This window comes from Malaclemys terrapin, chromosome 3 (assembly GCF_027887155.1).
Source record: "Malaclemys terrapin pileata isolate rMalTer1 chromosome 3, rMalTer1.hap1, whole genome shotgun sequence".
In the NCBI taxonomy this organism is placed as follows: Eukaryota; Metazoa; Chordata; order Testudines; family Emydidae; genus Malaclemys; species Malaclemys terrapin.
Window position 1 is genome coordinate 109,731,388 of NC_071507.1, and position 13,484 is coordinate 109,744,871.

The 13,484-nt window shown below is 39.7% G+C and overlaps 1 protein-coding gene across 2 annotated transcripts in view; it reads right to left on the reverse strand.

The window, feature by feature from the left end:
* Positions 1 to 13,484, reverse strand: part of ENPP3 (ectonucleotide pyrophosphatase/phosphodiesterase 3) — a 76,850-nt gene that overhangs the window by 44,406 nt on the left and 18,960 nt on the right. For both annotated transcript variants that reach the window (XM_054023842.1, XM_054023843.1), the window contains exons 4-9: positions 12,463 to 12,588; positions 9,455 to 9,515; positions 5,432 to 5,529; positions 2,647 to 2,726; positions 1,929 to 2,048; positions 628 to 737 (exon numbers count right to left, since the gene is read on the reverse strand). In XM_054023842.1, the coding sequence (XP_053879817.1) occupies positions 628 to 737; positions 1,929 to 2,048; positions 2,647 to 2,726; positions 5,432 to 5,529; positions 9,455 to 9,515; positions 12,463 to 12,588 (595 nt within the window). The remainder of the gene's footprint in view (positions 1 to 627; positions 738 to 1,928; positions 2,049 to 2,646; positions 2,727 to 5,431; positions 5,530 to 9,454; positions 9,516 to 12,462; positions 12,589 to 13,484) is intronic.

Here is a 13,484-nt window from a genome sequence, read left to right on the forward strand (position 1 = left end):
CTAATCCTGTCTTCCAAGAAATGAGGCCTCCCATTTACTTAGTTAGCACAAACATTCTGTTTTCAGCCTGCTAATCTATTTACCTCCTTAATCCCATTTTCTGAGAAATGAGGCCTCCCCCACGTTCAGTTATTCACATCAAGTCGGGCCTATCTACAATATATACATTTCCTATAAAACAATACACTAGGAAAACATTGGCTTGTTATGAAGATACTATGTGAGGATTCTCATTGTGAAAAAAATCAGAGAAACTACAATATATTTTGCAGATTTGCCTGGAATATTTTTTTGTTTTTATCAAAATTGCAGGACTGTTTTCTAGTGGGAAACTATCATTTTACTATAGTTAGAAACTATCAAAGCCATCTAGGTGATAGAGATGCCCATCAATTATCCATGGTAACTGGGCATCTAAGTCCCTTAAGTGATTTTGAAAATCTCAGCCATAAATGTTAGTTTCATGGTAAAAGTGGGATAATTTGACACTAATATGGTGTCTGTTTCCCAGAACTATGTTAAGAGCTCTAATACTTCATCTTTATTAAAAAAACTATTGCCAACTTCCAGCTTTGGACCAACTTATAAGACTTGTGTCATAAATCTTTTGACTATTCTGAAACTTACTTGTTGTACAACCTGTACAAATTGGGGTATGTTCCATTAATAGGTACATCTGATCCAGGCCAAAAGAAGGTGCCAGTCTTCAAATTCTGATACATCGCTGTCAGCCAGATCTAGGTAGAGGACACAAATATCTTATTTCAAGCCATTCACACTACCGGATAACCAGATACAAGACAGTAGAGACAAGCCAAAGTACAGATTCAGAAAAATGCAAGTGGAGATCCTTTGCTAGGCTCACATTTTTCAGTTGTTTCTTTCACCTGCCCTACTGTTACCCAACTATTGCAATGTTTTGTGATGTGATATTTTTCTCCTGCTTACAGGATTGAAGATGGGATGTTGCCCTCTATTGGCTGTTCACAGCTTAGCATGAATGTCAGGGTATTTCTATACCTGACAGATAACAATGATCTTCCTTTTGTTCCAGTGATACAGGCCTGTGGTTTTGGTTGTGAAGGGTTAGGGTCCAATCTGAGCTCAGCAGCAAGTATATGTTGTTTTATTACACAGAGGGGATAAACTTGCCATATTTAGGGTTGCAACCACAGTCCCATTACAAGGCTGATTGGATTCCTCATGAAACAACAACAAAAATTATATATTTGAACCCATGCAATTTTTAGTTCTTTTTCAAAATGTTTGGTGCTGTGTTTATATTTTGAGATTACTGGTGAAAGAATATCATCAGTTTTAGGTCAGAGCTAAAGTTATCGATTTGTGATGAAATATGCAATATTTCATACTTAATAAAATACTTTGTTTATAACATGGGCAGTGAGAGATCTATGATGTCCTCAATTGTACACTCCCTTGCTTTGTAAATGATGTGACAGGTAAGGACACTTGACACTTAATAACCGTAAACTGTGTGTGTGTGTTTGTTTGTTTGTTTGTTTTTAAACAAAATTTTTGTTTTTAGACTTTCAGACCTGATGTAAGGGATTACTGCTGCAGTTTGCATAGCTAAGTTCAAAGTGCAAAATCTAATAAAACTCTCACTCAGTTAAGTGGTGCCAGCATTTTACTTCAGGTCTGAATATAGGCAAATATATATTAAATTTACACACAAAGTATCGCCACAAGTTTTCAGATACAGAAAATGATTTGGATGTTAAAGTTTAAACAACTTTTCTTCCTGTATCAAAGGCAAATTATCCATTACAAAATCAGCAATATACACTGCAGGATATGGACTATGGAACAAATTGATGAACCTTGATATCACACAACTTCATATTTTATGCTTTGACATGAGCTAATCTAGAGGCTATGACAAGCACCATAAAAAGAATGATACATACTGGCTGTCCTTTCCACCAGATAGGGTCGAATTTTGCCTGCCCAGAAAGTGAGAAACTCTGGCTCAAGTTTACATCATACATGTTGTTGTCAATGATACCATGAGATTCTGGATACAAACCCTAAGAATGAAAATAAATTAAGAAAGGTGAAATATTTCTCTCATTCTTAGAGTAAAATGATATATATATACTGTGTTCCATTACAACTGAACATAGAAATTAGAGATAGAAAAGACTTACTAGGCCACATGTCATCCTTTTATCTGACAATCTGTTCAACTTCCATATTTTCATCCCAATTTCATTTAATTGGTGAAACTACTATGACACATGAAGCCCGATGTGTCTGCAAGCAGGTATGATAGATCCCAACTGGTTACATATAAGCAGCACAAACAATTTTTGTGGACTGAGACCAGCACCCCTATACAATCTATTCTAACAAAGAGCAGGAATAAATAATCTGTCCACAGGGCTGGACATAGACACCTCTGCTAAGGAAGGCAGCATATTTATGTAAACATATGAACTATGGCCCTTTCCTCCTCTGTTGCTCTCTGCCATGCCCCTCCATAGTTCCTTATCCGATCCCTCCCTTATTGTTACTCTCATTGTAGTGTCACATCTAAAATGAGATTGTTAGCTCTTTGGGATAAGCACCTAACATTTTGCAGACTGTACAAATAATGAAGAATACAAATAATAAATTCTCACTCACCGTGACAATAGTGTAGTGATTTGGGAAGGTTTTGGTGGGGTAAGCAGCTCTCATGTACTTTGAATGCGTGCCACATGTTTCTGCAACAAATCATGCTGAGTGATTATAAGATTACTTCCCAAGCAATTGTAATATTGAAAATTAGAGCTGGTCACAAAACATTTTTAGATGACATTTTCTACCAGGCTCAGTTTCTGTGATTCAAGGTGTCATATTCCTCATATGCAAATGTTCAGACAATCTCTCTAAGGTACTTGTATAGCCCCCATTACTGTAGTACCTCACAATTTTTAATGGCACAACACTCCTGTTAGGTAAGGAAATGCTAATAGCCCCATTTTACAGATTTGGAATTGAGGCAAGAACACAATGGCTAAGTGCCTTGTCCAAAGTCACACAGGCAGCCTGGCAGAGCAGGGAATTAAGCCGGCTCTCCCAAGGCCTGGACTAGTGACGTAACCACTGGACCCTCCTTCCTGTCTCCTTTGAACAGTCACGTCTCTTGCTGTGCGACCGTTTCCTGAAATCCAACTTCATTCTTCTGTTTAAAATGTTTCTGTCACTCAATCAGAGATCAGAAAGAATTTGGGGTTCAGTGATCCACCACATTACGTAAAAAGAGAATAGTAAGATTAAACAACCCATAGGCTGAAAACTATTCATCCAAACTATTTGGCAGATGCTTACAAATAACAAACAAATAGAGTGGATTCATCAGGTTCAGTTTGCAAATAATTCACAGACAGTGAAAAGGGCTAAATTCATAATGAACATTACCTGTAATTAATAGTTTGACTAGCTCTATTGAAGATAATACCTAGGTTTTCTGGGCCAAACTATTAAAAACAATCTATGGAGTTAGTAAAGATACAAGGATAGATCACCACAACCTCTCAGGTTTGTGATAACAGCATGAGTGGTTAGGGTGACCAGATGTCCCGATTTTATAGGGACAGTCCCGAGCGTTGGGTCTTTTTTCTTATATAGGATCTTATTACCCCCCACCCCCTGTCCCAATTTTTCACACTTGCTGTCTGGTCACCCTATGAGTGGTGGCAACAAATGTTTTTTTAAGTTCTTATATTATCATCTACTGACCACCAATGGTCCACAAAGACCTTCTGTGTGGTCTGCAGAGTTGCTGGTGTCACCATGCTAATCACTGATAAGTCTTCAAGCACAAAATGAATTTATGTTCATGTTTTCCTTTCCTAAATGTACTTTCTTATGTAACCAAGCTCTATAGTTGCTGCAGAGAATGTATGGGACCAGCTGGGGAAAGGAAATGGTCCTTAAGAAGAATTGGTTCATGATATGAAAGTTAGCACACCACTGTTTTATCTTCTCTCACATGTAAATAAAATAAATTCCAGCTGCTAATGTGAGAAACAAAGTGTGTGAATGCACAAACCACTGTTAAAATTGAAACAGGTGTGTATAACTAGTAAGGGTAATCCAAAGTTCGAAATATCCTCCTGGAAGCTTGAAATTAACATTTCTTTCATTCCATTAGGAAAGATACACTTCCCTTAAATCTGTTTCAAACAGAGCTTCACATAAACTTGGACTTTTCATGAAATGACTTATTAGCTGATTGCATTTCTTCTGCTGGTTCAGAGGCAGCAAAGAATAAAACACGCAAGGATCAGGTCAGTTTGCTCATTAGTCAGAGTTATGACTCTCTTACAGCCCTTGTTATATTTAATAGGTTAGCCACAAAACAGATATGTTTGTTTATCCAATTACACTTAGTGGCTTCCAGCAACCATGTCAAGTTTTTAAATATATAATATAAAAAGTAAATACATTATCATTCTGTCATATTCAGAAGAAGATAAATGAATTGAACCATAGGGACACTAGGAGCAATGAGGCTTTGGTTCTAAAGTATTCCCATGAAAACCAAACTCAACTTATGGGCAAGTTTTGAGGGCCCACTACAGCAACATGCTGATGACCTTCTATCCCCACTAACTTCAGAGCACTGTGCATCTTTCAGGATGGTGGCTGAACTAATTAAGTGACTCAGCATATTAAAGTTCATATTTCAGTTTAGGGGGGAGAAATAGCTCAGTGGTTTGAGCATTGGCCTGCTAAACCCAGGGTTCTGAGCTCAATCCTTGAGGGGGCCACTTAGGGATCTAGGGCAAAATCAGTACTTGGTCCTGCTAGTGAAGGCAGGGGGCTGGACTCAATAACCTTTCAAGGTCCCTTCCAGTTCTAGGAGATAGGATATCTTTATTTATTGACATTTAATAAATTTGAGTGCAGTAATTCATAATATTTGATGTACATTAAAATACGTAGCTGTCTACGAATAGAACAAAATTCCAGACTCAAAAAGACTGTCTCTTTGAGTGACATTTCACTGTTACACAATTCATTGCTCTTTAGTATTATGATACAATTTAATATGACAATAAGTGATGATCCTTTGGAAATTATATTACAATTTACAGTAATTTAATAAAATGGAGGATAGAAAATGTATTAAAACTTTCACTGGAACTTTTTCAGCTTCAAACTTTATTTGAATGAATGTTTCACAATATTTATTAAAATAAAATTTGAGGCTGCAAGCCAATATTGGTGGCCACTGGTCAATAGGTGACCACAATGAACTCTAACTCCCAGGTTAATCCTGAGCAAACCACTGATGAGAGAACTACTATGAGATATTCCTCTAGTTGACCAGGGAGTACATATATAAAGTGGTGGAAGACAGAACTGAAGAAATGGCCAACAGGTTCTGTTTTTAATTGTCACTGCTTTCTCGGTAACTTACTGAGTTTTTCGATATTCGGCAGTAAAGAACTCCATGTTTGTAAATATTCTGCTCTAAAACCATCCATCGAAAAAAGGATAAGTGGTGGCAAATCAAACCTGCAAATAAGTGGGAGTTTGTCATCAGAAAGGAGTTTTAGTCACAGTCTGGAGAATGTATAGTGATGTCAATAGTGTCAACCTGGAAGCAGAAGTGCCAAATACTTTTTTTTACAAGTTTATAATCCTTAATTATTCAAAAGGCAAAGGACTAAAAGGAAGATTATTTACATTAGCTTTCAAAAGTGAGCTATGAAACAGTTGCAGGGGTACAAGAATAGGAACACTAAGTATACTTAGAATTTAGGAAAAGTAACTTATTGGTTTTTATTTTAAAACAAACTATAAATATAAACATATAGATGATGGGCTAAATTAGCTGCAAGATACTGCTTATGCCAGGATCTGAATTTTGTCTTTTGTGTCTCAATATATCCTGAAATCCTCTTCCACCGTGTCCACACAGATGGTTTGAACATTCTAACAATCACCCATTAGGTAGGGTGATCAGATAGAAAGTGTGAAAAATCGGGATGGGGTGGAGGATAATAGGTGCCTATATTAAAAAAAGCCCCAAATATCGGGACTGGGCCTATAAAATTGGGACATCTGGTCACCCTACCCTTAGGAAACTTTGCCTATCTGGCCTGCACCTTGGGGAATGAAGTTTTATTGTGAGGGCAGGCAGGTTTGTGCTAACTCTCTCCTGATTTCCTTTCTGAGATGGTTAATAAGAGTCCAAGTTCTTCCCACACCAAATCCTTCCACCACCACCACTGAGCGGGAGCACACTTTCTCAATATGCAACTGAGCTTGATCGGTATTACCAGGAGAGTTTAGCCTTTAATAACATGCTATTCTGCAACATCTAATATAAAGAATCAAGGCTAAAATCCTTAGCTCTGAGAGACTTAATCAAATATGGTAGGTGTGATGGTAGGTAGAAAAAAAATTAAATTGTTGTTATGGTAAACTCTTGCCAGGAGAAAACAGCCGTAGCAATAAATCTCTGCGGTTGGCTAGGAATTGACCATTTTTCTACCACATACAATCCCACAGGAAAAAACACATTTGTAAATGTTAAGTAATAAACATTATAAAACTCTGTTTTTTAATAATACAGAGCTGACAAGGGGTATGTTTACACTACCCGCCGGATCGGTGGGCAGCGATCGATCCAGCGGGGGTCAATTTATCGTGTCTAGTCTAGACGCGATAAATCGACCCCTGAGTGCTCTCCCATCGACTCCTGTACTCCACCGCCGCGAGAGGCACAGGCGGAGTCGATGGGGGAGCGGCAACAGTCGACTCACCGCAGTGAAGACACCACGGTGAGTAGGTCTAAGTACGTCGACTTCAGCTACGTTATTCACGTAGTTGAAGTTGTGCAACTTAGATCAATCCCTCCCCCACACCCCCAGTGTAGACCAGGCCAAAGGTAGTACCTAATGCTTTCAGTCCTGTTATTCAGCCATGTTTGCTAAACATCATTATATATTTTAGTTTCCTTAGAAACATTTATACCTGGAAATGATATAGAGAACGCACTTTTGGCTAAATTAGGGATCGTATACATGTATACAAAAAATTGAATTAAAAATCCTTATGAAGGAACATCATGCTCCATACATAGGCCCTCTCCACACTGAGTCAGAACTGTACTAACCACAATGCTTTGTTATGTACAGTTATTGCTAGCAGGGTTTTAACATCGCTACTCTGTTTAATGCTGAGAGCGATTAACTGTTTTCACTTTTGGGAATGGCCTATAGGCCTATTTGCTAGCATGCATCTCAGTAAAAGCACCCTTTCCATGCCAATAAGAAAACCTGCTAGCAGCAGCCACATTTCAAAAAAGGTTGCTGGTGGCACATTCCTGATCTCAACCTGAATCCAAACAGGGTCTTAAACAGCACTGTGACTTTAGGAAATACAACATTTAAAGAGGTACTCACCTCCCTGTATCCTATGAATCTGTGCTTGAAACTGGGCAGGTTGTTTGTTAATCTAAAAAAATATATTTTCATACTCTATGCACAGAATTCTTGCATGGAGAAATCCTTGTACTTTGGGATGAGACTATATTATTAAAAGTGATCCTAGTTATAAATGCAGCTAAAGTTATTTGCAAATACATAATATAACAGTTCACTGGTCCAGTCTATGTTTGTAAAGAAACCAGGTATTATACTTTAAAGACCACCTTTTAAGGTGGTTTTCTACCCAGCCTCCCCATATGCATCAGCAATATTCCGTATATATAGAAATAGCTGCATACCTGCTTCATAATTCTTCATGATTTTTTAAAGTGTTTATATGTTTCCATCCCTTTCTTTCTCCCCCTCCCTTTTCCAACTCCTCTCAACTGACCTTTCTCCCCAAAGCTACATCAAGTAAAAATTCCTGACTATGGTAAGAAATGGCCTTCAGAAATCTGAATAGTTGCTTTCTGCAGAGCTGCTGACAAAAAGAAATCACCTCCAAGTAATTGCTTTAAAGTAGCACAGAGAGAGATAACAATGATATGTGATGAACTATGAACGATTCAGCTATGAAAAAAATAGCAGGGTTTTTTTCTGAGAAGTAGATGTACATATCATTCCTGGTTTTCATAAACAGCTGAACTTTTATGTGGAATTGAGCTCATGTATTCTATTCTAAAGTGTGTTGTGACAGATTGGCATGATGTTCCGAAATACAACCCTTTAATTAAAAAAAAAGTGTATGCTGGTTGAGCAGAAAAGCTGGCCAAGTCCAAAGTATTATACTCTCTGCCTGCCTCATCAGCTGAATTCTAGGGAACAGGATTCAAGGCCTTCCAGAAGAATCAATGTAATATAGCACTGACATGAGACAGATAGATTATCCATCCCAGGGGAGTACTACATTACATTATTTAGTAGGATTGGTATTACAGTAGCATTTAGGGACTCCAGTCATGGACAGGACTCTGCTGCACTAGGCACTGTACCGATGCATAACAAAAACTCCCTGCCCTGGAAAGCAGACATACTACATAAAAGATGACAGAAAAAGAGAAGGATCCAATAGACAAGGGGAACACAAGGGAACAATGAGGAACTGGTCAGCATCAGTGTATATACCTTTCTATACTTTTCTCATTGTATAGAGAAAATATACTAATATTCCATCCCTTTTCTATCAGCCACTTCCTTCTAGGCTAAGAGCTTTCCATGTTAATTAATTATTAATAATAATTAAATATAAGTGAGACAGCAGAGGAGAAAAGAAAAAGGGGGCTACTGCTAAGAATGTCCTCTGAAACCTGCTAAAAACTGAAATTACTAAAAAAGAAAAAGAAGAGCGTGCTGTGCATAATATATGCTGATAGCTTGGATGAAGGTATTATCAGCATGAGTTTGGGATAACCTGTGGATAACTCCTGACTTCATCACTTGTGAGTGTTGTGACCGCCCCATACTCTGGATGTCACTTCCACATATGAGTTGTCAGTTTGTGTGTATTTTATATATATATATATATATATATATATACACACACACACACACACCAGTGTGGTCACTTAATAGCATTTGTTATATGTGGGCATCTTGACGGTTCTGACATTGTGTATGTGTGTGTGTGTATACACACACACTCCATAATATCAGAACCATCAAGATGCCCACATATAACAAATGCTATTAAGTGACCACATGGTTGTATCCTTTGCCCTGTGCTCTTCCAATTGCCTGTTGATGTCACTCGCGTGTTGTCTAAAGTTTAAACTGTGCACTCTCCAAGGAAGCAATCTTTTTCAAATGCTACAAAACAACTAATGCAATTTTAGGCATTGTATAAATAAGAATTATTTCTTATTACAGGCTTCCCAAAATTTGTGCACTTTGTTATTTCTGATTGTTATAACATTTTTCTCCATCAGAAAAGATTCAGTTACAATGTTTAAAAGAAAAATGCAAAAAAAAATCCATTCGCAGACTGATAAGTGAACAAATCATCCTACCCTTCTGGGCACTGAGAAGTGTTGAGTGACGGGCATGCTTCTTTCACCCAAGGCGTTTCACCTGAAAAGCACAAAAGGTGTCACTGCAGCACTGTAGAAAAGTAAATATAGAACACAAAGCAGTTTCCTTTCCAACCCCTGTGATTTTTTGAAACTCTGCTTAATGCTCAGAAACATTTATCATATGCTAATGATCCAATAGAGTCTCTTTAGAAAAACAAAAGAAGTCATGAGAGAGGCAAGAAGGACAAACCAAAGAGGAAAGGAATAATAGAAAGAACTGATGGGGCAGAAAAAGCTATGGATTTTTTTTAAATAAGAAGTCTTCTCCCTCCCACAGAAAAGCCATCCCACTAAGGATACCAAGGCAGGCAGAAACAATAACCATTTTCACAGTGACCTTCATTGAATATTATTAAAGCCAGCAATTATACATCTAAATAAAAAGTGAAAATTGAATACAGCCATGAGAAGGGGTGAGAACAGGTTCTCGTATTATGATTACAACTTTGAAATAGTTTTTTTGATTGCTTCCCACCTCACAATTTCAAAGAAGTCCACTTATAGATGCAGGGTGGTATAGAATCTATAGATCCTTTATACCCTCTGACATCATAGTCATGAAATATGGTTTGTTTTGCCAGTGCCATTTTTGCTATATCCATTAACAAATTTGCATACAGAACACACAAAGAAGGTTGGAGACAGGTTCTTTGGGTTGGAGTCTACATTGGATTGTTCCTATAGAAATGCTAAAGTATCTATAACAGAGGTGGGCAAACTATGGCCCATGGGCCACATCCAACCCGCGAGACCCTCTTGCCCGGCCCCTGAGCTCCTGGCCCGGGAGGCTAGCCCCCGGCTCCTTCCCCGCTGTTCCCCTTCCCCCGCAGCCTCACCTTGCCGCGCTGCTGGCACAATGCTCTGGATGGCGGAGTTGCCAGCTCCTGGGGCAGCACAGCTGCAGAGCCCGGCCTGACCCGGTGCTCTGAGCTGCGCGGTTGTGTGGCTGGCTCCAGCCAGGCAGCGCGGCTGTAGCACCACCAGCCACCAGTGCTCCAGGCAGCAAGGTAAGGGGGCAGGCAGCATGGGGGGTTGGATAGAGGGCAGGGGAGTTCAGGGGGGCGGTCAGGGGGTGGAGTGATCCGAGGGCGTGGAACAGCGGGGTTGAATGGGAGCAGGGGTCCTGTGGGGGCAGTCAGGAAGGAGGGGAGGTTGGATGGGGCGGCGGGAGGCAGTCAGGGGCAGGAGTTCCGGGGGCAGTCAGGGGACAGGGAGAAGGAGTGGTTGGATGGGGGAGGAGTCCTGGGGGGCCGTCAGGGAACAGGGGGGATTGGATGGAGCAGGAGTCCTGAGGAGGGGATGGATGGGGTCGGGGGCCGGCCCTCCATTAAATTTCTGAAACCCGATGCGGCCCTCAGGCCAAAAAGTTTGCCCGCCCCTGATCTATAACAACATGCCACAATGTTCTCATTAAAGTACCATGTAACTCCAGGCACCTATTTTGTGCATTGTTTGAAATAGCAATGGACTATAATTAAACTCTCAGATCCAAACGCCCCTAAACGTCATTGGTTTTGGGAATCCAAACCTGAATCTGAGTCCACATTTAATGATTGAACCCAATATATATGAGTCAAATGAAAATCTCAGATCTGAACATCCTTATGAAAATTTCAAACCCAACAGCCATGAATTTTAGGTTGGGGTGTGTGGGGGTCTTTAAATCAGGATCCAAAATCTGTGGCTCAGATCCATCTCTAATCTAGGAGTTTAATCAATCTTACACAATTAAAATCAGATTCTATATTTAAGTTAAATTTCTTTTTCCATCTGTGTATTTTGGACTGCTGAAGATTTAAGGGAGGGAGGTGCTTTTAACTGAAATACTGAAGCAGTGTCGTGTATTTCTGCACCGCAAAGTGCCCCGGATGCAATGGAGTTCATGACACTGCTCTAAAAGTCCACTTTAAATGCTGTCTTTGTGTGTGGGAGAGTCTGATATCACCCGCCAGTGGCTGACCCACAAAGAAGTAAGGAGAACTACTGCTATTATCTGTTAAGGAAGATCTTCTTTAGGACAAGTGGCAGAGCAAGGGCACTGGGAAAGGGGGGCCAAGAAGCCATGACCCCACCACTTTTAAAAGGCATAGTCCTCCCACTTTTTACCTACTTTAAGGGTGAGTGTCAGGGGGAGAAGGCAAAAAGGAATGAGTCTGGGCAGGGCCTGTGGGAAGAGACGGAGCAAGGACAGGGCCTCGGGGGAAGGGGCAGAGCAGGGGACAGGGCCCTGGTTTGGGCGCCACTGGCCCCCCCACTTCTAGGGAGCTTCCAGCACTCCTGGGCAGAGACCCATGTTTTCAGAAATAAAGGACTAAGGGTTCTAGCCCCACTTCTCAGGTGCATGTGTGATTTACCCAGTAATTCTATCTGCTATCTTCAGCTCGTGGACTCATCTTACACTCCCTAAAGAAACAATGCTTGATATATAGGGTCTAGTGTCTTAAACAATGTTAAAATTAATTTTAAAATGTGCTTATAATGAAAAAGTTACATTAGGGATGGTTGTGACATGTTTTTTAGATTTCACACAGTTCAGAGCAGGGACTGTGCCTTCTTCCATTTTGGGAAAGCACATTTTGGGTGCTACTGCAATAATAATATCTTTCGTGTTTCTTAGGAATTAATTTTACTCATACTACATTCCTGTCCAGCAATCACCTTCCTTCTCACAAACCTAAATATCAGCTGTTTCACCACAAAGCAGCCACTCTCCCAGTGTCTCAGGCACTCAAACACATTTACAGCTACAAGAAACCTAAACTTGTTCAAATGAAAGCTGTAGAAATTCAGTTAGGCACCAGAAGGGTTTTATCAGAGTTGCTAACAATTATGAAGCCCCATATGTTTATTTTATATGTATTTCATGTATATTCACTTGGGTAGCTTCCTGTAAATATCCCTATAATATAGCAAATAACACTTTTAAATATTAATTTTTGGTTTACCTTTGCAAATACTTTTGTAGTCTACACAGCAGTCTTTTTTCTCCAGGCAGTCTTCAGAACAAGAACAGTGGCTTCCAGTTATCCGTGTCTCACCACAACGGAGTTTAGTGCATGTCCATATCTGAGCTGAAAAATTATTAATTGGTTGTTGTGATAGAATTCACCCCTGTGTTCATGCCCTACACACTACTGTAATAATCTTTGTACAAAGTATTCCTTGTAAGGCATCATTTGAAAACTCATAATTTGCGGTCAGTATTGTCCTGGTAAAATATGTGTGGCATCATTGTAGTTGAAGTTATAAGATTCCCCTGTATGGTATTCTTAACACATATTCCAATCCCCACAGCCTTGCCCAAACAGAAGTTGGCAAACAGGTCTGGCCTAAACAAAGGAATGTGTGCTCTGCTTAATTTGCATTTAAGCAGTAAAGAGAGTCATCAACCAGGAAGGGAAGACAAAGGAAGTTGAAACAAGTGAAAAAATCATCAGGGAACATCCTTCCACATAGATATTATATCCCCTGGTTCCAGGTGTAAATGTTTTTCAAGAGGGGGACTGAAACTATAAAAAGGAGGGACAAACACCCCAAGGCACTCCTCTCTCTCTCTCTCTCTCTCTCCCTCTCCCCCTCCCTCCCTCTCCCGGCCCATTGCATTCACTGCACCTGAAGAGACAAAGGAAGCAGTTGTTGGACTCTGTATGAGGGGTTCTTACCTAAAGAGTTTGGTGAGTAAGACTGCTAAAAGTATATGGTGCGAAACTGTGATTGAATGTAATGTAGCTTGTTAAGTTAGGCACCAGAAGGGTTTTATCTTTATTTTTCTTGTAGCCATTTCTGACTTTTATGCCTCATTACTTGTACTCATTTAAAATCTCTCTCTTTGTAGTTAATAAACTTGTTTTACTGTTTTATCTAACCCAGTGTATTCAAGCTGAAGTGGCTGGGCAATTCTATTTGGGACAACAAGTTGTGTGCATATATGTTCCCTTCAAGGAATAATGGACTTAGCATATTTGTA